We start from the raw sequence: 24,806 nt of genomic DNA on the forward strand, positions 1-24,806 counted from the left end.
AATCAGCACGGCCGTGCTGTGCCCTGGCTCCTTGGGACCTGGCACATTTTCCATTTGGGCACTGGGCGTTTGTGCAGAGCCGTGGCTCTGCTCTGCCCCGGCTCCAGCTCAGGGCCACAGGCGCAGTTAGGCTGTCTCTGCCCTGATGATTTCATTCACTGTTGATATCTGATGGCACTCCCACATGGTGTTTTATGAGGCTGTAATGCCTTCATAATGATTGTTTATTAGCCTGTCTTAATTGCCTGTTCAGCACTGTAGGACCTGTGGTCATAAATAAGTGACAGGCAGGGTGGCAGAGCAGCAAAGAGAGGCACGAGCTGAGCGGGCTTGTGCTGAACACAACCCGTGCTCCTTCCTGGACATCACGGAGCCACATGGGGCCAGCTACAGGAGCCCAAAACCAGCCTGGGGCCAAACCATCGCAGCTCCTGCGGCTGTGCTGTGCTGCAGAGTGCCTGCTCCGTCCCGGCCAGATGGAGAAGGTGCAGCATGACCAGCAGAAGCCACCTTAATGCAGAGAACATTTATTTCACTGTGCACGCTTGGCACAATCAGCACAAAGTCAGTGCTTGGACACCCCCTTCTGTCCCCGTGCAGCACTCGCCTGGTCTCAGCTGAGACCCAAAAAGCCCCGGGCTGCTGCCTCATCTAACCCCAAGCCCTCATGGTGCAGCCTGTCCAGCAGAAGAGGAGCCCACCTGCTCCCACCCTGCTCGCACAGCCCCAGTGCTGGAGGTAAAGCAGATGCAATGGTGCCATCTGGTGACACCGAGCAGCCGGGGCTGGGGGCCCTGGGGGTCTGCAGCGAGCGGTGGTGGGGAGCAGCAGAGCTGGGGCTGGACGGGCAAAGCAGGCCTGACAGCCCTGGTGTGGAGGGCTGGGTCCTGCACCACTTGCAGGAGCTCCCAGGTCAAGAGCAGCACCCCGAGGTGCTGATAAAAACCAGGGATCACTAACGGGAGTCCCCATCCCAGCCCCTTCTTCCTGGGATCCCCCTGGATCCGCAGGCAGCCCTCAGCAGGCAGCCCTGCTGCTGCAGCTCGCTCACATCTGCACTGTCACCACCTTTATTAGCAGGACACTCGGCGAGCAAACAAACAGTGGAAGCAAACAACAGACAAGGAAATGGGTTTCCTCTGCAGTCAGCATCGCACAGGCATCCTCCTGGTGCCTGCACAAACTGCAGGAGGGGATGAATTCGGAGTTACCCCGAATAATAAGCTGCCTTGTTGTCCCCGCAGGACCGTGCCCTGATGCAAAAGGGGCTGGAGCCCCTGGGATGGGGGTGTCCTGCGGGGCCAGCGGGTATCTGGGGGTACAGCACCCAAATTCAGCCCCTTGCCAAGCGTGGGGACCGAGGCCCGGCTGGGGCCGTGTCGCTGGTGGCGGCCGCGTGCCTGCGTGCAGAGGGGCCGGGCGCAGCTGCCCCGGCGCTAATGTGGTTTGTAGTTATTGGAAACTGGACTGCTAAGGAACCAGGAGCCCGTTTCTATGGAAATGTCCTGGAACATCAAATGAGGGAACAGAAAAACAGAAAAATATGTTAATGAGAGCTGCGAGGCAGGGCTTTCTCTGAAGTGTTTGTGATTTTGATACCAGGCATCGCTGGGTCTCCTGTGACTAGGTCTTTTCGGCTCATTATCACCTTCCTGGTGCAGAAAAGCCAGGAGGAGCGTGAGGGGTTGGCACAGCTCTGCAGGGCTGCGCTGGGAGAAGATTTTGTCACTTGGTACCGCGGGCACCTTCCAGCGGACCCGCACGGCTGAGAAGCACAGGACACAATCCGGGGGGCTGCCTGTCCCCGTGTCACCCGGTCCTGGGGGCTGCCAGCCCAGGGTGCTCGGGGCACATCGGCCTTGGGGTTTAGGGGTGCTGCCGGTGCCTGGTTTGGGGGGTTCCCTGCCGGGGGGTGCCCGGTGATGGTGAACCCCTGGTAGCTGCAGGAACAGGGCCTGGCTGGGGTCAGCCCCTGAGGGGATGAGCCTGGTTGTGACCACATCCAAGAGGATGGTCCCAACTGTGGTTCCCACTGAGGGGCTGGGGATGGTTTGGGGTCACCACGCTGAGGGGATGAGCCTGGTTGTGCTCCCACTGAGGGGCTGGGGATGGTTTGGGGTAACTCCACTGAGGGGATGAACCCGACCGTGGCCCCATGTGAGGGGATGGTCCTGGCTGTGGTTCCTGCTGAGGGTCTGGAGATGCTTTGGGGTGATCTCACTGAGGGATTGAGCCTGGTTGTGTCCCCACTGAGGTGCTGGGGACGGTTTGGGGTCACCCCACTGAAGGGATAAACCCAGTTATGCCCCCATGTGAGGGTTTGAGCCCGGTTGTGTCCCCACTGAGGGGCTGGGGACAGTTTGGTGTCACCCCACAGCGGATTTGAGCCCGGTTATGCCCCCGCTGAGGGGACAGAGCCCGGCGGCGCCGCGCCTGAGGGGCCGGGGGCCGCCCCACTGAGGAGCCGGGCCCGCTCGCGGCCCCACCGAGCGCCCGGTGCCCGGTGCCCGGTGCTCGGTGCCCGGTGCCCGGCTCCGTTCACGGATTGGCGACGGTGGCGGAGGCCCCACCCCGGCAGGCGCGGCTGGGCGGTGCGGTGCGGCCCGGGCCGGCCCCGCCGCCAGGGCTGCGGGCGCTGCGGGGCCGGGCGGAGCGGGGCGGAGGAGCGCGGCCATGGCGGCGGCCCCGGCGGGTAGGGGCGGGCAACGGGCCGGGGGGCAGCGGGCCGTGCTAACGGGGCCGCAGGCATTAACGGGGCCGCATTAACGGGGCTCTCCCCCTTCTCCCCACAGAAGCCGAGACCCGGCAGCGGCTGCTGCGCACCGTCAAGAAGGAGGTGGGTGCTGGGGGCACGACCGACGGGGTGCAGAAAGCCCCGGGGAGCCCGGGGCAAGCTGAGGGCCCTGTGGGGACGGTGAGGGGATGGGGACCGTGCACACGTGTGGGCTCGTGTGGTGTGGAGCGGTGGTGGTGTGGGTCTGGTTCCCTCCCAGGCATCCTGAACCCGCTGCTGGTGTGCTGGGAGCTGTGCCGAGCTGCCTCCGGTGCTGTCGGTGCCGGGCTCGGTGTGGTTCTGGGTTTGGCGTTAAGGCTGGGAGCCGGCAGCGCATCCCAGCACCGAGCTGGGAGCCCCACGGCGCTGCCACGTAGTGCATGGTGTGGGGGTAACGGGGGGCCTGCAGGGCTGCTCTGAGCATCTGAGCTTTGTGGTACCTGCTGAGGGGTGACCCGAGCTTGCCTTGCCCTGTGCTGCAGCCCTGGGTTACCAGGAGCATCTCCTGCCTGGGCTGTGCCCCCACAGGTCGGCCAGCTGGGATTTTGGAGGGCGTGATGTGTGGCGTTTGGTTTCTGGTCTTATGAGCATCTTGGTAACGTGCCTTAGGGGCACAAGAAAGCAGGATGTCCCTGCTGGAAATGCAGCCCTGAATGAGACCTCTGGCTGGTAGGTTTGGGGAGGCTGACGGCACGGTTTGGCCATCCATCCATCCAGACCACTTCCACACCTCTAATCCTGTGCCGGGTGTGGCGGCGAGGCATACTACCTGTTGCCCTGGCAACGGCTATTAAACCAGGAGAGAGGTACGGCATTTATTTAGCGTTGTAGATAACGCTGACATCTCATTACTGTCGTCTGTCTGCGGCTCCTCCTGAGCCGAGAGAGACAAACCAGCAGACTGTGCTTTGGCTGCCGCTGCGGGATCGGCGCTGAGGATTGCCCCTCGGCCTGCCAGTTACATGGCTCGGCCGCTGGACGGGGCCTCTGCAGGCTGTCATTTACACGAGCATCTTCTGCACCAGCAGTCGGTCCTGGACTTCTCTCTCTCTGCTCTTTCTGCAGGGCTGTGTGCTTGAGGAAAGTGCAGCTTGTGCCTGGAGGAGGGGAGCTGAGGGTTGTGGCGTGCCCTTCTGATAACGTGGGGAAGCTGCCTGCTGGGTTTTTGTAGAATAACCCTGCTGTACAGAGGGGTGGTGAACGCAGGTGAAGGTGAAGGAGTGAGGCAGGGTATGGGAAAAGCCTTTCTGCCCTGATAAAACGCCAGCTGTCCGTGTGCTGTGGTTTCATGACATCAGTGTTTGACACAGGCTAATTCCTCTTCAGCAGCCCTTTAGCAAGGGCAGCGCTGATGCTGAGCAGAGATGTTTCTCTGGCAGTTCCATCGCTCTGGGCTCTGCCTGGGGATGGCTGTGTGCTGCTGGTTCTTTGCCCACGCAGGCAGCGGGCGGCTGCGCTCGCCCTGAGGTTTCTCCTAGCTCAGTGCCTGCTGCCTGTGTCCTTGGCCCAGCAGGATGGGGCTGTTTGCACACAGCTACACAGGTGCGTGGATTCCATGTCAGACCCAGGCTCTGCACTTTGTTAGGATAAAAAAAAGAAATACGATCCCTGCTCAAAAGGCCTATTTTGCCTATTTTTTTTTCCCTCTTCTAGACTGACTGCAGGTTAAGTCAGGAGCTTGTGCAGACTTTGAAGCAGGAGTAGAAAAGGCCAGCAGCAGAAATCTTTTTATTTTTTTCCACCTCTGGAATTTTCACCTTTCACAAAACTCCATGTTCTCATTCCATTAGACCATACCTGGTTTGCAGGGCCTCAGCTGTGGCTTTTTGTGGTCTGGGGGGGTTCTCGCATGTAGGTGAGCTCCGCTGGATTGAGGAATGTCCACAGATCAAACTGGGGAAGCCGTACCACATCTGTCATCCTAGTGCAATAGCTGAAGGCATAAAAATACTGTGTAGACAAGGTCTGATTAGAAGAGATAGATAAACAGTAGATGGAAACTGTCCAAAGTACCACAGTGAGCAAATGGACTTCAGTATTTGGTTGTTGCCATGGTTAACGCATTTTTATTTTTAAGAAGACCTGCTCCGCAGTAGATCTGTGGATTGAAATGCGTGGAGCTGGGGCTGTCTCTGTCGTTGTCTTTTTTTTTTTTTGGTCCATGTGTTTATAATAAATCAAACAAATCTTGAAAGCTGCAAAATTGGCTATTTGTCAGCAGACTGTTAGGGAAGAAGTGGCAGTATGATTTTCTGAGGAATCCTGTTCCTTGTTATACAGGAAAAGAAGCATAACCCAATCTTATCTCTCTCTCTCTCTCTCTCTCTTTTTTTTTTTTTTTTTTTTTTTACAGCCCTTATCAGATGGAATGAGGCTTATTTAAAAATCCAGACCCCGAAACATCCCAGGTTAAAAGAGGGTTGGATATTTTCAGATAAAAAATATTCTCCTTGCAACCCATCCTCCCCCCCACCTTTCTTAAAAAAAGAAGTTTAATTTTTAAGTCTTTTAAGAGAGTCTTCTGGTAGAGTCTTCTGAGTACCTCCAGGTTAATTGCAGTGCATACGAGAATAGGTGGGGAAGCAGGTGTTACCCGTGAAATACAGGCTGTTTGTGCTGTGCCTGGAAAATCAGTTGCGTGAAAAGCTGAATGGAACATGAAAGTAAACAGTTGTCTTGCTTATTCCTCTGTGAAAACTTAGTTTTTATTTAACTTGCCACTCAGCAAGTAGCGCTGAGTCTTTTAATAGCAAGTCACTGATCTGCATGTATTGAACGTTTTGCTGCTTGTTCTTAGATATTTTTTTAAACAGTTGTTGACTGAGCACAGGCTGCTCGCTTACTGATGTCCCGTGGCATTCTGTCTGCATTGGGTACGTTGGTTCTTGTTAACAGCTTGAACGGGTGTTGCTCTGTGGCTGTTCACTAATTCTATCCCATATCATAGCCTCATCAGTCAGCCTCTACTTCCACCCTTCAGATCGGTGCCCCAGGACACAGCCGTGCTGCCTGCTGCCAGGCTGAGCAGTGCAGAGTGACCGGGGAGAGCCACGACTGCAGCTTGGGTTTGTTCTGCCTCTGTGCCTGTGTCCGTGGGTCCTCAACGCCAGGCTGTGGCTGTCCACGCGAGCTGCTTCATTCTGGATGGGTAGAGCACTGGAAATGAATTGAACGTTATTAGGATTTGAAAGATTAATGTTGATAGCTTTATATGTTCTCGAGGCCAAATTAAAAAACCGAGGCTTTGTGTAGCTGTCAAAACTGTTCAGGTGAAATGAAGATGAGGATGATAAGCAGCAGCTCTGTAATGAAAGTCCCTGTTTGCAGAGGGACCTTCTGACAGCTCTCGAGCACCCCAGTCAGCCTTTTTCAAATGTTCCTATATCAAAAGTAAACAGAAAGCTTTAATGCAGCATTTCTTGATTGCCTGCATTGATCTCCTCTGAAAAAAAGCATTATTAATCACTGGGGGCCATTTTCTCTCCTTTTGAAGATAAAAGCGCTCGTGTCTCATCCTCCAAAACCGCTGGCCAGCTCTCTCATACCCAGTGCAAGTCTCGTGCTGCTTTCCTTCTCCCTTCATCTTCCTCTGTCATGTCTGGGGAGGCGAGCTCGGTGTTTTGGAGAAGGCTCCTTCCTCCCCACCCAGCTTCTTTGCGCTGCCAAAATGTCATCCTCTCCTCTTCGCGGCGTCCTGGCAGTTGCCATAGAAATACCTGCCTTTGCACAGAGCCAACAGAGCCACAGACTTCAACACAGGCGGGGGCTGCAAATCCCACCTGGGGTCTTCAGGTTCCGCTCATAGAATCCCAAACCCCTGTCGGTGTAACTCAGAAACCACGGGCTTTATGGGGTGATGGGCGCAGAACAAAACCGGAGGGTAAAGCTTCAAGGTCAGGCACCGAGAATGGAGAAATGACTAAAGTTTTTCCCAAAATGTTGTGGTGTCTGTACCGAGCGTGTCGCAAATAGCGGTACCAGCAGTGCCAACAGATGGCGTGGAAATTTGCATTTGACGAGCACAACAGGAATAGAAATGGCTATAACGTGATCTTCAGCAGTCTTAAATTAGTGTTGCACGTACGGGTTTCTGGCCAGAAGTTGATGCCCTGTGAAGAGAGCCTGGTGCAAAATGCCGTCTGTGAACACAGATCACTGGGATTGTTCCTGTTTTCCCCCAGGAAACGGTGTTGTAGTGTGGACCTTTCCATTTCATGTCTTTTTGATTTCTTTCCAGCAAACTGTTGGAGTGTTCTGATGTTTTACTCGTCTGCATCAATGCCTTCTTCCTGCTCAGCACCCAGGCTCAGCCGGCTCCTGCCGGGGAGGACACGAGGTGCCCGCACACGGCTGGGCTGGAGGCTGCCCATCACGGGGATCCTGCCTCGTGCCTGAGTTAGTAGGTGATGATAAATAATTAAACGTGACTTTTAGAGAAGCCAGAGGTCTCAGCCAGTAGGGTTGCAATCGATGTCTCTGTGGCAGCAAGGAGATGGAGCTGCCGAAGAGCTTTTAGTGCTGGTGTAGGTAATGGTGATGGAGGTGTTAGTGGAGCACGGGGCTGTGCACCGCACGGCGATGTCCCACTGCAAGGCCAGCTGCCATGGGGCAGGAGCTGAGCAGCTGCGTGTCTGCCAAGCACACCAGGAGCAGTCCCCTGGGCCACCGGGTGGCTGGTGAGAGCCCCTGGAGCCTCTGGGCAGAAATAGCGCGTGTGCTCTGCAATGGGTGTTATTTTAGCTGGTGGGAGCGTGGTTAATTGGAATTATTTAGGAGGCAGCTAGTAGAGTCTTAGACAAGTGGCAGAGCTGGGCTGCAACCTGTGATGGTGCTGGAAAAGTCTGTCTGGCACCTGCTTTTGGAATAATGAGGGTGCTCGGGGCTGAGGAGATAGGGAGATGTATCTCGCAGCGCTGAATTTGACAGTGCGAGTTTTAGAAAGAAGCCTGCTAAAACGAGGATGTTGTGTCTTTGTCAGCAGAAGCAACAAGGCTGTCAGCAGGCAGACATTTCATTTTCAAATGAGAAGATGAATCTAGTTTGCGAGAGGTATTGGACTGGAAAGTTCTGCTGTAGAGCAGCTTTTGAGCTGCAGCACAGCCAGTGCAACCAACTGTGCCATTTTTTGTCTGCCGTCCCCAGCACACTTTGCTCCACGGGGATTTGGATGGACACTGGCTGACAGCGCACGAGTCCACAGTGGGGTTTGCATAATATTTCTGTGTCCTAGAGCCGAACAGGGATTCTTCACCTGCTTTGCCTTGCCCGCTGAGCCTCCTTTGGAACAAACCAACCCAAGAGCCAGGGACGAAAATCAGCCGTGCTCTGCTGGGAAATCTTAGCTGGGTGACCCGGTGGCAAAGCCCTGCCGTGGGGCTGGCTGAGCTGCAACGCAAGCAAACTGTGTTTGTCCTTGCAAGCACAAGCACGCCTGTGATTGTGTTAATATTGCGTCTGTTTCGCTAAGTGCTCCCCTAGCATTTTATAATACCTGAGAAGTGATAATACTGCGGCACCGCATGGACAAGTCTTGCACAGTGTCCGGGAAACTGTCTGCTGCAGAGCTTAACCAGAGCTTGTTCTTGGAAAGAGACCTTGATTCAGAGAAGCAATTAAAGAAATGCTCGGATTATGTCAAGGATTTCCCACATGGACTTGTTGCATCAGAACTAACAGGTAAAATGGGAGTTTTCAGTGCTGCCATTAACTTCCACACGCATAATGAAAGCAGAACTTTGTCTGCGATGAGAATAAGAAGATGCAAGCTCAGAAAAATATGAAAAGTGAACATGGAAAAGTAAACCAGGTTTAGAGGCTGTATCATCAACGTGAGGTTTTTCTGGCTTCCCATTTTCTTGAACAGGTAGAAGAGCAGATGAAATAAGTTCTTGGAAGAGAGGAGCTGCTGGCAGGATTTCTTTTGCAGCCTGTTTGCATCTGGCTTAGAGCAAACAGTAAGAGTTATGAGCGTGGACAAACATACGGGAGGTAGCCTGCTCCACCAGGAGTGCCTTGATAAGCAGTGAAAGTCTTTGCAAAAAGCATGGCAGGGGAAGCTGTGACTGTTAACGTGACTGAATAGTCTGCAGGACGGGTTGTGGAGTGACCTCCTTGGGGTAAAAAGATGGAGTTACCAGCAAAGAGAGCCTAAAGAAAGCCAGGGTTTGTGGCTCGCTGCTGGTCTCTGCACCTTGGTGGTTATTTTAACTGCTGTCATTTTTGGCTTGCTCCATCTGAGACTGTGTATGGGCACGGGGAGAATTCCCCTTTGGGGTGAGGCATAACCCTGGGGCTTTTGTAGCAGAGACACCTCTGGTCCCTGTGTGCCCAGCGCTCCTCTCAGCGTCCTGGGCTTTTGGGTCTTGTTTTGGAGACGGGATGAGGAGGAACAAATAGCATTTATCCTGTAATTCATGGCTGGGTAGCAAAGAAGGGCTCGCTGGCTTGCTTTAAGCCAGCAATTCAGGCAGGGCTGTGGAGCCTGGCTGCCTTCTGGGACCTCTGGGGCTGGGTTTGCGTGGCCATCTCCCTGTGGGGTGTCTGCACCCGTGCTCTCAGGGCAGGGGATCGCCTCTCCTGGGCTCGTGGCTGTGCTGGGAAGGGCGTTTTGTTCTCCAGGAGAGAACTCACAGCGTTCCTCTGGAGTTTACCTCCAGCTAAATTACTGGTTGCCGTTTTAATTTCCGTTCTAATAAACGAAGAGTAAATATCTCATTTTCCGTAGTCTGCCTTTAGACGCAGAGTGGGCAGCTTCATTGGCTGGGATTGTTCTGGCTACAATGTGAGGATTAGCATGAAAAAGCCGGGATGAGGCAGCCCCAGTCCTCCCTGCAGCACCAGCCAAGCCCGGGCGAGCTGGCGCTCTGCAGCCTGGCAGCACCGTGGGCACGCTCGGCTGCCAGGGAGGATTTGGGAGCATGCTGTAGGGTCGCTGCTGGGGGGTTGTGATCCCCAGGGGCTCAGCAGGGGATTGATTTGGCATCAGCAGGCAGCAGCCGCAGGAGAAGGGCAGGATTTGGGGGTGCTCTGGGGTGGGGCAGTGTCCTGCTCAGCCATCCTAGGGATGCCAGCCTCCTCCACTTTGGGGCAAATGTGAGATTTTGTGGTGTTTATGAGACCCCATCTGTCTCCCTAGCTATCAGGGCGTCTTTTTTATCGTACGGCTGCCCTCGTTCTGCTCCATCCCTTCGCGTCAGGTGGGTGCCCTTCTTGCAGCGCCCTTCCCACTTTCTTTAAATATCTTTGCTTTATGCTGTTTAGGGTGATAACCTCAGTCAATACCGTGTATTTTTTTTTTCCTTTAACGGGTAGTTTTCCACTAAGCTGCATCTCTCGGAAGGAGATCTTCTGGGCCTCTCAAGCTCAGGTTGTCTGTGCCGTGCTCGTGCCAAGATGCCCGGCCGGAGCGGGAGTCCCGCCATGCATGCAGATGGTGCCTGCCCCACACAACCATCACGGGGGTTGAGAGCACAGCACGGCACCGGGGCAGCAAGGCGGTGGCTTGCACAAGGGGTGGCTGCCAAATATTTGGATATACTGCTTTAATTTGAATCTGCTCCTGATTTTAATCACAAGCCGGTAACAAACTGTGTGCATCGATTCCCAAGTGATTTTTTTTTTTTTGTGTGTTGTTTTCTCCCCAGCCCTGCTCTTCCCAGCCTCCCGCACACACAGAAGCATCCCCCTCACTTTAAGTTTAAGGTCCATGAACATTCACCATCCACACCTCGGTTCCATCCCCTGCTGCAGCCCCTGACTCACTGCCAGCTCAGCGGAGCAGCCGGGGCCGCAGGTGAAGTCACCGCCAGCCCTGCTCCCTGCTGGGCTCTCCAGCAGCTCTGTTTGTTGCCCAGCACAGCGGCGTGGAGCAGCACGGGGAGCTGACCTGTTTGCTTCGACGTGCGGACAGACACTTCTGGCTTTAGATAGGGCTATTTTCTTAATCCATATTCATAAAAAGCCCTCCTTTATTGAGCCATCGGTTGTGCATAACTGACCTTGATTACGGCTTCCGAAGGAGTTCAGTTCCCCAAACAATTCCATTAAAGGTCTCGTACATGCAAGGTTTGCTTGGCCAAGTCTTGACCTGCTGTTTTTTTTCTCTTCTCTGTGCCTTTACAGAGAACATCTTGATAAGCAGAGCCTCTCTTACGCCCACGTCTCCGCACTGTGAACCCTTTCCCCTGCGTTTTCTGCAACCAAAGAGAGAAAAGCAGGATGCTTGAGGGGCAGTGGAAGATGAGATCTGGGTATGCCGGTAGCTCGGTATTTAAAAGGAAGAACTGTTAGGAACTGAATGTTTCAGGACCAAACATTCAGCGGGGCTTTTGCTGGTGTCAGCAGGAGTAGGGAGGCCGATGGCTGAGGATGGAAGTCACCACGGCTCTGAGCAGGATAAGGCCGGCTGTAGGAGGCGCAGCAGCCTGCTTCCCCGGAGGGTCTGACCTCCCTCCTGTCTCCTCACGCTCCTGATTTATGTGGGTTACCCGTTATTTTCTTTTCTAGTGCCACGCAGGTCGCATTCCTGGGCGCACTCGGTGCCAGGCGATGGCTTTGGCACCGCCACAGTTGTCGGTCATTTGGAGCAGCTGCGATCCTAATGAAATTTGTCAAAGCCCCACACAGTGAAAGAGCACGATGCTATGAAAGCATTCAAAGCGAGGTTTGGTTACCCTTCTTTAGATGCCTTTGATCTAAACAGTGCTTGGTGCCTGCAGCTGATTCTCTGCTCCTTGTTTTCTGACTTTGAAGTTTCTCAAAAACCAAAGCATCCTTTTTGTCGTTACTTTTTGAAATAGCCCGTGATGAGTGGCAAGCAGAGATGATGTGATTCTCCGTGAGACCTCTTGTGCTGTTGGAGGCAGTCAGAGAAGTCAGGATCAAGGAGGGTTCCTTATGGCACAACCACATTCATGCTGGTGGCCCGCTCCCTGCCCAGCCCTGTGCCTCCTCCCCGTGGAGGCACCACCACGGCTCTCCTCACTCTGATCTTGGGGTGAAATCTCCCAGTTTCTCTAACGGGACCTCTGTTCGACAGGTGAAGCAGATCATGGAGGAGGCGGTGACGAGGAAGTTCGTGCATGAGGACAGCAGCCACATCATCTCCTTCTGCGGTGAGTCTCTGGTGGTGGGATGCCAACGTGACCCGGGGCTGCAGCACCCTCACGCGGGGTCTCCTGCCTCGTGGCCCGGCTGTGCTGTGTGTGTGCTCCCAGGGATGTCCCCGCTGGGGAGGTGGCTGGTGCCATAGGGTGAGCTCTTCTGGCAGCAATCTGGATCCCTGAGGTCTTCGCTTTGTGCCCGAAATAGATCGACACGTGTCAGAAGGATGCTGGCAGTGCATACGGTCGCTTAAGAAATACTAGAAATAATCTTTGTTTTTTAAGCCCCTTGAGAATCAATTCAACAAAGCCTGTAAATATTCCTTTGCTATTGTGGAAGAGGAGTTTGTGGAAGGGAGGATTCGGTCTGGAGGCTGTTAAAGCACCTACTGGGGCTTGTGGAAGATCAGCTCTGACACTGTGCCGCTGCGGGTCTTGTTTTCTGGCAGCTGTGCTTTTCACTTAACCTGCTTTTCTCACTTTTTTTTTTTCCCTCTGCTGGTGTGACAATTTTGTAAATGTGGAAGCGTTTCAGAATTCATTCATCGAAGTCTTGGCAAAGCCTTTGCTTCAAAACCTCCCTGAAGAGCAGCTGGTGGAAGAAAACAGGGCTTCAGCTTCTGATCACAGCTGATCATCAGGGGAGACTGTGCAATCAAGGGGGCAAAATTAACTTTTTTTCTGTTGTTCTGGCCCTTCTGTGTAACTTCCTTCTCCCTTCAGACTGGGAGGTGCCTGGGACACGGGTAGAGCCCCAGGTGGAGCAGCTCCTCGAGCACCATCAGGCGTTCGGTCTGCAGAGTGCTACCAGGCACGGAGTTCGTGGAAGTGGAGAAACCTGGCTGGTGGCTGGGGTGGGTGTGGAGGAGTCCCAAACCTATGCAGACACCAATTAGTCTGTGCTGATAACGAGGGAAGCACCTCAGGCTGTCAGCTGGGTGAGTTTCTTGTAGCCCAGGGAGCCCCGGGCCTGGAACCAGCCCCTCTGCGCTGGGTGTGGGTGAGGAAAGCTCTCAGCTCTGGGGGCTGCAGGTAGGATGGGGACGGGACCAGAGGGGGCTTCAAGCACACAAAGAGGCAGCGTTAATGGGGCACCAGCAGCCTGTCAGCGTGGAGTGTTTACCCACTCACCCACAGCTCGAGAGTGTGCTTTGGCAGGGTGCCTGCTGCCCTCCACCTGCCTCGGCTCCTCGCTGGCAGCTGCCCGAGCGATGGGTGCTGGCTCCGGGAGGCAGAGCAGGGAGGGTTCCCTCTGCCTGCAGGCTCAGGGCTGCTCACAGACCTCTCCTGCCTTTGGAAGAGAAGCGGTGTTAAGGGAGGAGGCTGTGCCCTGACGTTGGGTCTTTTACCACTTTGAGGGGCAGACCGGGTTGCTCGGCGTCCCTTGAGTTCTGACCATTTCTCGGGTAGAGATTCCACTCCTCCCCGTGGCTCTAGCTCAGGACAAGCTCCTCCACTTCAAAGGATGCCGAGGGAGCTGAAAGCGCCGCTCAGCACCAGCACCATGAGCTCTGGCTCCAGGTAAGGGGGGCAGCCTGTGCCCGTTGGGTGCCTGGTTTGCTTGCTGTGGCTGTCGGCTCCCCGCAGAGATGTTTGCAGAGCCGCAGTCCCTGCGCTTCCAGCACGCCCGTGCTGGGGCCATGTGGCTGCTGCTGAGCAAATGCTGCAGGCAGCGTGCGGAGGGGGAGCAGCCCTCCTCCGTTTACAAATAGCTGAAGGGCAGCTTGCTAATTTGGAGGCTGGGAGGAAAATGACAGCAGTGATGACAGCCAGCTTTCGGAGGAGTTGCTCCGATAAGGCTCGCGTAGTGCTGTTACCACTGAATGAGACTGGAGCACCCACAGACATATGCACGGAAGAGAAAGAAGGGAGCTGTGAGGTCTCCCTTTCTCTTTGGAGAGCAAAGAGGCTGCCTTCCTCCTTTTTTTCCAAGGCTCCTGGATGAAATACGTGCAGGTGCTTGTTTCAGGCCTGTGTGCCTTTGTGCTCTGTCGACTGAACGGCATCGAAAGAGCAGAACAGACTTCAAGGTGTGACTCATTCTCTGCTGCTCTGTACAGCACGAGGCTTCGCAGCCCGGAATTATTTATAGCTTGCTGCGACACGGAGCTGAGGCATCCAGGCACGAAGGACTTGTTGGTTCCTTCTGGCTTCTTAATGATGCCACTGCTCTTTCACTGGCTTCTGGGCTCTACACCTAGGCTGCTGCTCTCTAATTTGGCCGGTACGTGCACCTTCCTGAGTGCTGCAGCTCCCCGTGTGCCGGCTGAGCTTATAAATAACCTCTTCTGCTGACAAGCAGAGCGTGCTGCAAGCCTGGCTCTGGCTAGGCAGAGCTGCCCTTTTCTCAGGGGAGAGCTGCCTTCCTCGCCGAGCCCTCCTCATCCTCCCGCTGCTCTGCGTGCCCAGCGTACCGCAAAGCCCTTCCGATGAAACCAGTGGGCTGGCAGGAAAGGGCAGCTGCCCCCAGCCGCTCCGATTTGCCCACGAGGGGAGGGCTGGAAGCAGACAAACACGAGTTGGCATCTGTCACTTCGTGCTGCCCTGGGAGGCTGACGGAGCCCCCTCGGCAGGGCTGGGGGCCTGCCCGTGCCCGGGGCTGTTTGCCCACGTCAGTGCTCAGGTTGCCTTAGTGCTCAGCCGCTGCTGGGCTGAGCTGTGCCAGGCCAGAGCGTGCTCAGGATCTCAGAAACCTCTTTAGTGTCTTGCTAAGAAATAAAACTCCCACTTTGCTTGGTTGCAGCTGGACAGAGCCCCCACACCGTGTGCTCCCTGCTATTGCTTCTACCTTTAGGGGTGGGCAGTGTCCATCTGCAGTGCTGACAGTAAGTAAATGATGAACTGGGCTCAAAAAAACATAAGGTTAAAAAAGAATGCACCATTTCCCCTGGATTTAGCGTGGACAAGGTGCTCTTAGTTTGTGTGCTCATGCTTCTGAGACCTTGGCAGAGCACAGAAAGGTTTTCCTGAGCAGAGCGCATTCGTGTGTGGCTTTGCCAGCAGGGGTAGCGTTTGGAGAGGTTTGGGTACGGCGTTGAGGACAGGTACTGGTGGCTGCTCCGTGCTGCTGGAGCACACTGGGAGGCCGTTCTTCTCTCCAGGTTTTCTCCTGGGTGCTGCTCCCTAGCTGGCAGCAGCGTGCCTTGCATTGGCCGTGACGTGAGCAGAGCAATCAGCTGGGTTTCCTGGGCAGGCTCGAGCGCTCTCCTCTCTTGCTGGAAATGGAGAGCAGCACTGACCACACACCAAGAGCGTGGTGCCAAGCGGGCTCTGTCCCAGGGGCTGCAGGACAGCCCGAGCCCCAGCCCTTGCCTGTGTCCGAGGCTGCTCTCTCCTGGCTTATCCTCATATGGCACCCCGGGGGCTGGCAGAGGGGCACCTGCTTCACTCCGGCACCTTGCTGGGCAGCAGGGGCAGGGAGACCTCACCCACCTGCCCTGCGCTTCTGGCCTGACTTTTCTCTGCTGTTCCAGCATGGGTGCGAGGCTGTGGACATTGCACGGAGGGCTGCAAACAGCTGCCTGAGAATGGGGAAATCTTGGAAAGCCCAAACTGGAGAAGGGGGGTGGTGGCGCACTGCCCAGCGAGGCAGAGAGCTGCCACGGGCAGCGTGGCTCTGTAGAGACCTCGCTCTCGGTTCAGGCTCAGGGGAGAGGGAGGACTTCTCCCCAGTTTTGGAGGTGCTGCTGTGATTTGTGTGTTCAGCTGTGTGTCAGCATCGCCTTATGCTCCAAAACCAAAGTCTGGGACAGGTGGGAAATCCCATCCACGTGTGGGCCACGCTATGTGCAGCGTGTCTAGGCTGCAGGAGGGGTTGTGCAGGGCTTTATTGAAAATCCAGCTGTCCAGCTAACTGCTCTGGCTTCTGGGTGAGCAGGACTCGGCTGGCTCAGGGGTGCTGTGAGCACAGGATGTCTCTCACAGCTCCTCGGAGACCCAGTGCTGTGTGCCCACCCTGCCCGCCCCGCGGTGAACTCGGGCACGGTGCTAAACAGGGCAGAGATAATGAGAGCATCTCGCAGCCCAGGGAGCTGATGTGTACGGGCCTGCATGAAATGTCTTTTTAAATGTCTCCGCCGAGTTGTTCAGCTGGAGAAGATGCCTTTCCGAGCGAGAGGCTCAGCAGCATCTGCTGGGCTGCTGCGGCGCTGCGCTCCTGGGCGAGGAGGGTGCTGGCGTGCCAGAAAGCTTCTTGGCAGACCCCGATCAATCGCCTGTGGAGCTGCGTGCCCGTGTAATTTTCCAGTGCTTTGATCAGCCTGTTTAATAGGTCTGAGTTTGACACTAGACATCCATCCTCAGCCCTCCCAGGGGACTCCGGCAAGCATCCTGCCGGCACAGCCTGTACGTGCGGCACCTTCCCGTGCGGTGCCTGCTGGGCTCCCTGGGCAGCCGTGCCTGTCCCGGGCTCCTTGATCCCATGGGCCTGGGGAGTGCCCGAGGCAGGGGAAGCCTGTGCTGTCCCACATTTGGCTGTGACTTCTGGCCCTGCAGACACAGCGGGCACCCAAAACGCTTTCAGAGGCATTTAGCCGGGGAAGCGCAGCCAGCTGCATTTCTGTGCAGTGCAGCAGCACTGAGCTTGGCGTGGTTAAACCACAGGAGTGTTTACTCCCACAGGCTTAACCTGCCTGACTCTGCATGGGCAGGCTCTTGGCAGCTCCTGAGCCTTGTGATTACAGCCGCACCGTGAGCTGGGCTCTGCTCTGCTGAGAAAATCACGGCTCCACTACCAGTGGTGGTGCTGGCACGGGCCTGGAGCAGGAAATGACCCCGCTGCTGAGATCTCCCAGTGTTAGCATTGATTTGTTTGCATTCAGCATATTATGTAGCAGAGCTGGATCTTGACATTTTTGGAACAAAGGGCTGCGAGCGTGGAGGTTCAGGTCCTTCCTCCTGCTGCTTTATGAATGAACAACGTGCTCCAAAGAATCCTAATCCAGGCTGCTAGCTTGGCACGTCAGTGCGGGCTGATCGCTGCTGGGGGCACAGAACCACCGCTGGTTTGCAAACTGTGTGTCTCATCTCATCACAGGTCTGTGAGGTCTCCTGAGGCTGTTGGTCACACAAAGCAAGTCCAAGAGGAGTTAGTCTGTTCTCCTACTCCTCTCTAGTGATTTACTGGACCTACTGTAGCAGGCACAAGCTAACTTTTTTTTGCAGTACTTGTATTTTAGCACACACACGGTTCAGGTTTACTTGCACCACACGAGTCCTTCTGACCAGACTAGCTGAACTTTGCCAGTGTCAATTTTCCCTTCTTGTAGAACTAAAATCATATCTGTACAGCCAGCAAAACTGATAGCTCTACAGGCATAAACTGTGCTGCTTTGGGTCACGTAACAGCTGGGTACCTTAACGTTCTGTCTGCTTAGGCAGAAACAGAACATGACGGTGATTTCTCTTGGGAAACGTTTTTGCTGTAGAGTAAGGTCATGGATGCAGCGGTGACATGAGAGCAGCCCGGCTGCGAGCTCTCCTGCCACATCAGTAACGACTTTGCTTTGTTGCAGCTGCTGTGGAAGCCTGTGTCCTGTACGGCTTGAAGCGGAGGGCGGCAGGGTTCCTGCGCAGCAACAAGATAGCAGCTCTCTTCATGAAGGTGGGCAAGAGCTTTCCTCTGGCAGAGGAGCTCTGCAAGAAGGTGCAGGACCTGGAGCAGCTCATCGAGAATGCGTAAGGCGCCAGCGTGGCTATTGTCCTACAAACCACTTGCATTTTGGTGTGGAAGCGTGTCATTTGGGTGTCACTGTGGATTGAAATGTCCAAGCACACATAGGAGGATTTGCTCTTCCAGAAGAGCAGAGTCCTCTATTGGGCTTTTAGTATCTTCAGTGAACTGGTTGCTTCTCTGCACCTATGAGTTGCAGTTGTGGATTAAGCTAGAGTGGACAAGTTATTTCTTCCTCTGCCCCTTGTCTTATGCTGCTGAGAGAGCTGCACAAATTTGCTCCTGAGCTGTCACAGTTTATGGACCAGTGCACTAAGCCAACTGGAACCAAATCTGGTTTGCTTCAATGTGTAGGGCTGTAACCTGCAGTAATTCAGCTTCTGTTTAAGTGTGGCTTACTCAGCCATGGACAAGAAACAGGGAGATGGATGGAGCAGCTACCTGGGGGCAGGAATCTTCCAGTTGTCCTGAGATAAGCTGCTCTGCCTATGAAATTCAGTCCTCAGGCTCTAGTGGAACAGGTGTGGGTTTGAGGACTGCTGAGGTAGAGACTTTGTCCTAGGGTGCCTTTACAATTGGAAACAGATTCGGTGAACTCAGTTTTCAAATGCGGATGTGGGCCTTCTGGAATAGGGGTTAGGATAGGTGAAGGGAGCAGTCTCTGGAGCCCTGTCCCCAGGGTTTCTGGGGGACAGGGCATTTGCCCCACCAGGAGCCATGAATGCTCTGGGCCTGCAGTGCTCAGTGATGATGTTGTCTTTTTGCCTTTTACCTCTAAAGACGAAATCAAGTTCAGAGCATCCCAGAGAACGTGCGCAAGGTGCCGAAGCTGCCCAACCTGTCTCCTCAGGCCATCAAACACCTCTGGATCCGCACAGCCCTCTTTGAAAAGGTCTTGGATAAAATCGTGCATTACTTAGTAGAGAACAGCAGGTGAGTGCTGGCACAACCCAACCGTTTTCCCCTCACAACTCACTACCAGCATCTGCCCCTTCCAGGGGTGCTGGGGATATTGCTGCTTGAGCTGTGTCCAAGTGGTGCAGAGCAAGGAGCTGATACGCTGCTCCTGGCAGTCCCTGTACACTCCCTAAAATAAGGACAGGCCATGCTTGCTCTGCTGATGGCTGAGTTGTTGAGGACCAACTTGTCCTTGTCTCCTGGGAACTGCATGCTGAGGCCTCCCATCCTGGGGAGGTGTCATCCCCAGCCCCAGGAAAGCTTTGACAGGAGATGGTGATGCTGGCAGTGTGCTGCATGAGGGCATCAACCCCCCAGGACTTTTGAGGCTAGCAGGAACAGCTGGTAACAGGCTCCTTGGCCTCTCGCTGTCATGGAAGGATACAGACAGAGAAGGGCATTACAGTGGTTTCAAACAACAATCTCTATCATTTTGCAGTTCCAGTTCCAGGGGGCTGAAATGCTACAGCATTCTGTTCTTTTAATCTCTTCTAGTAAGTACTACGAGAAAGAAGCTCTCCTGATGGATCCTGTGGATGGACCGATTCTCGCATCTTTATTGGGTAACGCTTTCCTCTTACCCCGCTTTGATAGCTTGCTTTCCAAACCTGTGCTCACAGTCCTGCGATCCCAATTCAATTGTTTTTTAGTAAGAGCTTCAGAAAACTTAATAGCCCTGGCCAGGTAAATCTGTGGGGCTCTCCTAAAGAACAGATGATGCCCAGCTGCTGAGCAGTGAGTCAAGATGGGAATTTGCAAGGCTGAGCTCAGGGGTTTCCTTTTCCTGCACAGGCTTTGGTAATACCAACAGGTGTAAACCAGGGCTGATGCCTGGCCCTTGAAAGCAGTACACGCGGGGCTCTGCAGGTGCTGGGTTATTTACTTGCTGCCAGGGCCAACAGACTGCTTCTGAGTTCTTTGCTGCTGTTACACGGTGCAGCAACCTTGTGCTGAGCCTGGTGCTTGCTGCCTGCAGTCCCACCGCCCCTGCTCTGGGGCTCTGAGAGCTGGCCATGCTCACTGTCTGTGCTTTTCCTCTCTGTGCAGTGGGTCCCTGTGCACTGGAGTACACCAAGATGAAGACAGCCGACCACTTCTGGACAGACCCCTCAGCCGACGAGCTGGTTCAGAGGCACCGGATCCACAGCTCGCACTGCCGGCAGGACTCGCCCACCAAGCGCCCGGCGCTCTGTGTGAGTGGGGGCAGGCTGGGAGGGGGGCAGCTCCTCGCAGCACTCACCGGGGTCTGGAGCTCCCCTTGTTTGAAAAGGGCTGTGAAGCCCTCGGGTAAGAGAAGGTAGAAAAGTGAGATTACTTCACGTCTTCAAGCCAGAAGTGCTGGGAACATGGGCGTGGAGACTGTGAGTGTGCTGGACCCGTGTGGCACCGCATCCCTAAAGGGTCTCTGCTGTTTAGGAACAGCATGTATGGACTAAAAGTGAAGGCAGCTGAAGTCTGCTCAGTTTATTGCAAACAAAGCACACTCCTGGGGCTTCTGTAAGTACAGAATCAAGCTTGGGCAGAGCCAGGGATCCTCTTAGAGGACACAAAGGAGGAGGTTTCTAGTACTGGGTTTTTTAAGTATATGTGAGGAGGAAATGAGCTTTGAAGTGATGCTTTCAGAAAGCAGAAGGTGTCCATGCTCACCTCACGTTTGTAGGTGGATCTCTTCCAGATTCAGAAAAGGCATTCAAGTGGCAGTATGGATGACCGGCCATCGCTGTCCGCCAGGGACTACGTGGAGTCACTGCACCAGAATTCCCGGGCCACGCTCCTGTATGGCAAAAACAATGTCCTGGTGCAGCCAGTAAGTACCTGCTGGGACATCTGGGCTGCGTTGTGGTCCAGGACTGTGCTATGGGGCATGCATCAGCCTTGGGTAGCAGGAAGTGGTGCTGCTTGCTTCTGATGTCTTCCAGGCTGCTCTCAGCAGCTCACTCTCTCCTCACCTTTATTTCCTAAAGCGAGACGACATGGAGGCGATCCCGGGATACCTGTCCCTTCACCAGACTGCCGACATCATGGCATTGAAGTGGACTCCCAACCAGCTGATGAATGGCTCCGTGGGGGATCTGGACTACGAGAAGAGGTGACTGGCTCCCAGTGCATGCTCACGCAGGGAGGAGGGGAGGCAAACATTCCCGTGGGTTCGGAGGTGGTATCTGGCATCCAGTGCCATCAGTGAGCTTTCCCATTGACACTACAGAGCTGAACAGCTCTGAGTTTGTATCAGAGGAAGGGAGAGGGGGGCTGCAGCAGCTGGTGGGAGATGCTGTGGTGTAGCCATCTATGCCTGAAGATTTCAGCAAGGGAACTGGAGAGGGTGCTTATTCTGAAAGGTGCAAAGCGGGGTGATTTATTGCTCTGTGATCTTCTCAGGGGGTTGCCCTCTCTACACATGGAACAGTGCTTCTAGGCTTGTCATCAGTATTACATTGTTATTATGGTTAAGCTGGGAAAGCGAGGAGTCTATAACCAGGGGAAGGATATCTGCAGAGAGAGAACGTGAGCAGTTCCCAGATATCACCACCTCAGTAACAGTGGGTTCCATTTCATAGTGCTGTCTCAGCACACTCTGCAGCTGGTTCTATGTGCAGGTGATCAAAGTCCCTCTAATTTAACGGAGTTCTTGGAGTTCGTTCCTCTAATGGGACTGAAGTTTGCTTAGGAGTCGTTTGTTCAGCAGGGTGTTTTGCCATGCCCCTTTGTCTGGGATTGCCTTATGGGCTGCTGGCATTTCTCTCCATAGCTGCAATCCTTTTAACAAACTACTGAGTCATGCCAGGTCCTAATTTGCCTGAGGGAAAAAACAAAGCAAACAAAATCCCCATCCATCAGCAAATAGTCCAGGAAAACTGGAACATTTAGCACTCCATTCCTTTGGCCTATGACCAAGATCATCTTCAAAAAAACTTGCTGTCAGTTTTGTTTATTCTCAATTTTAGTTTTTTGGGTTTTGTTTACCTGTGTTCTTTTCATTTCCCCTCTCTTCTTGGCTCCTGGGCCATTCCATTATGCCTGTACCCTCCCCCTAAAATGCTATTCTCATCTCACCTCTACTTTTCTGAGTTCTTGACTTGGGCATCAGCCTAAGCTCTAAAACTTCCCAGTGTCAAGAAGTGACCAAGGAAGAGAGGATTCGGATGACAAAGTAAGTATGAACCTACAGGGAGTGACTTCTGTGCACCCCTTCCCATCCTTACCTGGCTTTATGAGCCATTTTGTGATGCCTTCATTTTAAGCACTATTTTTGTAAAGTGACAGATGTGCTGCTCAGAAACTGGAAATTTGCTTTGTTGGAAAGCAATAGGAAGGTGTTAAATACTGACACCCTCACAGAGCAGTCCTCTTGCAGAAATGAAACCCAGGGTGAGGCCTCGTGTCTGCTGGGGTGATCCCCAGCTCCCTCCTGGGGTCTGTGTCACCCCCAGTCCCATCCTGACCAGCATCTCTCCCAGCACGTCACTGATTTGCTCGGCCATCTGGCGGTGTCTGTGCTGAGGGAGTGCAGCCCCAGAACAGAAGCAGTGCAAACCAAATCTGTTCTCAGCTCTGAAGTAACACAGATGGCCAGGGTTTATTTCCCCCTCCAGTAGAAGGGACAGTATCTGGCTCTGGAGGGATGCTGTCACTTACTCTGGCTGGCCTTGTGGGGCTTCAGCCTTTCTGTAGCTTCCCTTGGTGTCAGGACAGCTGGAGGGGAGCTGATGTGAAGAGAAGCAGAGCCTGGTGCACCCCAGAACTTCAGGACTTCCTCTCTCTGTTCCAGCGTGTACTGGGACTATGCCATGACTATTCGCCTGGAGGAGATCGTCTATTTGCACTGCCACCAGCAAGGTAAGGCCAGGCTGGGGGCTGCTGGAGGGGAGGGTGTTACCCTGACACTGGCATGGTTGGATCCCTGGGGTGTGCCTGTATGGGGATGGGATGTTGTGATTCAGCTCTAGGGCAGATTTCCAGAGCTCTGGGTGGTCACTGCTGTGTAACTGCATCAAGGAAATCCTTTAAGCCAGCTCCTGGCTGTGGTGTTGGCTGCAGAGGGCTCCCTGTGGAGCACTGCTCTGGGGTTTCAGGGGTGCAATTTAGCAGGCATGCATTCTCCAGGGCCCCAGACTCACAATGGACTTATGAAAGAATCCAAACAAGGGAGAAAATCTGTTTAGCATGCCAGAAAAACAATTCCCTAAGCTTTTTGCCTGCCCTCTGCATCTTTGTGTGGTAATGTTTCCCTCGTTGATGTGTGTTTGTCTTCTCTCTGCTGTCACTGCTGCTAATAGTAGACAGCGGCGGAACGGTTGTCTTGGTGAGCCAGGATGGGATCCAGAGGCCTCCGCTGCGGTTCCCCAAAGGAGGGCACTTGCTGCAGTTCCTGTCCTGCCTGGAGAACGGCCTCCTGCCCCACGGGCAGCTGGACCCACCCCTCTGGTCACAGCGGGGAAAGGTAGGCAGCACGGAGGGGGCAGATGGCACTGCGTGCATAAATAGGGCTACGTCTTCTCGTTGTACTCAAAGCCTTGCTCCAAAGGCCTGCTCCAGCACAGGGAACGTGCAGACATCCAGGCTGACAAAGCACGTGCTCTTGCTGGGCAGGGCTTTGGTGGGGCCGTTGTGAAGAGCAGGTTTTGTTCACCAGGGGAAGGTGTTTCCCAAGCTGAGGAAGCGAAGTCCCCAGGGCTCCTCTGAGTCTGCATCCGACAAGGAAGATGATGAAGCCACAGATTATGTTTTCAGAATAATCTACCCAGGGACGCAGTCTGAATTCGGTAAGTGCATTGGCAGAGACCGTTTCAGGTGGCTGTTACAGGTGTGTGAGTGACCAGGGACACGGCACTGATGGGCACACTGCAAATGGTGCCTGGGGAGTGGTTCCAGAGGAACAGGCTTTGCTATAACAGTACTGCCTCTTACTAAACATGGTTTTTTATCTCTCACTTGCCATTGAAAACTTCATTTCCACAACCGCAGAACAGGCCTTGAGTGCCTGTGTGGTTGGAGAACTGCACATTATTTCAGTAGCAAGCTTCCCTTTGGTCGTGTCCCTTGGTATTCTTCCTCTTGCTATCACCAGGCCAACTCAGCAGGTTCTGTATTAAATCCAGCTACAGCCTGTCAGCGCTGCTCTGCAGCACAAAGCGCAGGTAGCAGGAGCCCTCGCTGGGTATTACCAGGTTTGACCCACATATTTCCACCTCCTACCACTCAGGGCAGGGAGACAATGCTACTGGATTCACCAAGCCAGAGATCTCTCTTGATATCCATTTGTGAATGATCAGAGCAATGTCCTTGGCTGAAGTGCCTGCACATTTCTCTTTGTTCTTCTGTGGGACACCAAGAACACTTCTTTGACCTCTGGAAGCATTGCAGATGGCTTTGTAAAGGGGCAAACCAGGAGTGTAATATAAAACTCATAGCGTGCTTCTGAAAAGCTATGAAATTTGATCAAAAACCTGTTCCTATACTTTTGAGGCTAGAAGGGGGACAATTATATCTCCTGTGACTCCTCCATAGCATCACTAAAGATTATACTTGGTTCTCTCTGCCTTTAGCTGACTAACACAGCCCAGTGAGTCAGATAAAAATCTGATTGAGGCCAAAATAGCTGAGGGGAGACGCTCCTTTCTGTAGCTTCCTTTTGATCTACCCCTTAAAATTCTGCGCTGGGGGCCAAATTTTCTGTTAAATGAATTGCTGCAATCTCTTCAGCTGGCGTCATCGCAGTCTGTGCAGTTCCTATAGATTTTCCCAAAGGGGGGTGGAACTGCAGCGGTTCGTTCTTCTCTACAGATTCTTCCTTCCCCCATTCATTTGTGCCCTTGTCCCGTCTCTGTGTCTCTAGTTACCATTAATGGTACTTTTCACCCATTCCTTGCGTCTGTGATCTCCATCTCTGCTGGGAGAAGGAAGACTGCAAGGACTCCGGCTGCAGGCAGGACGGTGGTGATCCACAAACGGTCTCCGAATCTCTCCACCGCATCCCGACCCCGGCTTGTGGCTCTGGGGGCCACTCAGCATCAGTGTAATGCAGCTGTCATTTGTCTGGTACACGTGCTTGCCTTTGTTGTCACTTGACAATTCCTGCAGAGGTGTCTGCCACTGACCCATCAGCACCTGCTCGGTATGAGGGAAAGGGAAGGAAGGGGCTCCTAATGAGAACACTTCAGCATTTTTCTTACCAGTATCAGCAGTCTCACAAGCAGGTAGGGTTAGTGAGATCTGATTTAATTTCCAAGGAAGACCCAACAGGATTTTTCTTCGTTAATCATTGTCTGCATCCCACATTTCACCTTCATCATGTCGGCCTTTT

At 54.0% G+C, this 24,806-nt stretch overlaps 1 protein-coding gene across 8 annotated transcripts in view; it reads left to right on the forward strand.

Annotated features, from left to right (window-relative positions):
* The first annotated feature begins 2,618 nt into the window (after positions 1-2,618).
* SGSM1 (small G protein signaling modulator 1) overlaps positions 2,619-24,806 on the forward strand; it is a 37,564-nt gene continuing 15,376 nt past the window's right edge. The window contains exons 1-14 of one of the 8 annotated variants that reach the window (XM_084538749.1): positions 2,619-2,692; positions 2,793-2,836; positions 11,811-11,886; positions 17,388-17,550; positions 18,326-18,478; positions 18,998-19,065; positions 19,550-19,695; positions 20,163-20,309; positions 20,467-20,591; positions 21,591-21,653; positions 22,272-22,339; positions 22,780-22,943; positions 23,136-23,265; positions 24,339-24,518. In XM_084538749.1, the coding sequence (XP_084394875.1) occupies positions 2,674-2,692; positions 2,793-2,836; positions 11,811-11,886; positions 17,388-17,550; positions 18,326-18,478; positions 18,998-19,065; positions 19,550-19,695; positions 20,163-20,309; positions 20,467-20,591; positions 21,591-21,653; positions 22,272-22,339; positions 22,780-22,943; positions 23,136-23,265; positions 24,339-24,518 (1,546 nt within the window). In that variant the 5' untranslated portion in view covers positions 2,619-2,673. The remainder of the gene's footprint in view (positions 2,693-2,792; positions 2,837-11,810; positions 11,887-17,387; positions 17,551-18,325; positions 18,479-18,997; positions 19,066-19,549; positions 19,696-20,162; positions 20,310-20,466; positions 20,592-21,590; positions 21,654-22,271; positions 22,340-22,779; positions 22,944-23,135; positions 23,266-24,338; positions 24,519-24,806) is intronic. The other 7 variants (XM_084538750.1, XM_084538751.1, XM_084538755.1 and 4 more) reach the window with 7 other exon arrangements.

This window comes from Aythya ferina, assembly GCF_964211825.1.
Source record: "Aythya ferina genome assembly, chromosome: 17".
NCBI classification, from domain to species: domain Eukaryota; kingdom Metazoa; phylum Chordata; class Aves; order Anseriformes; family Anatidae; genus Aythya; species Aythya ferina.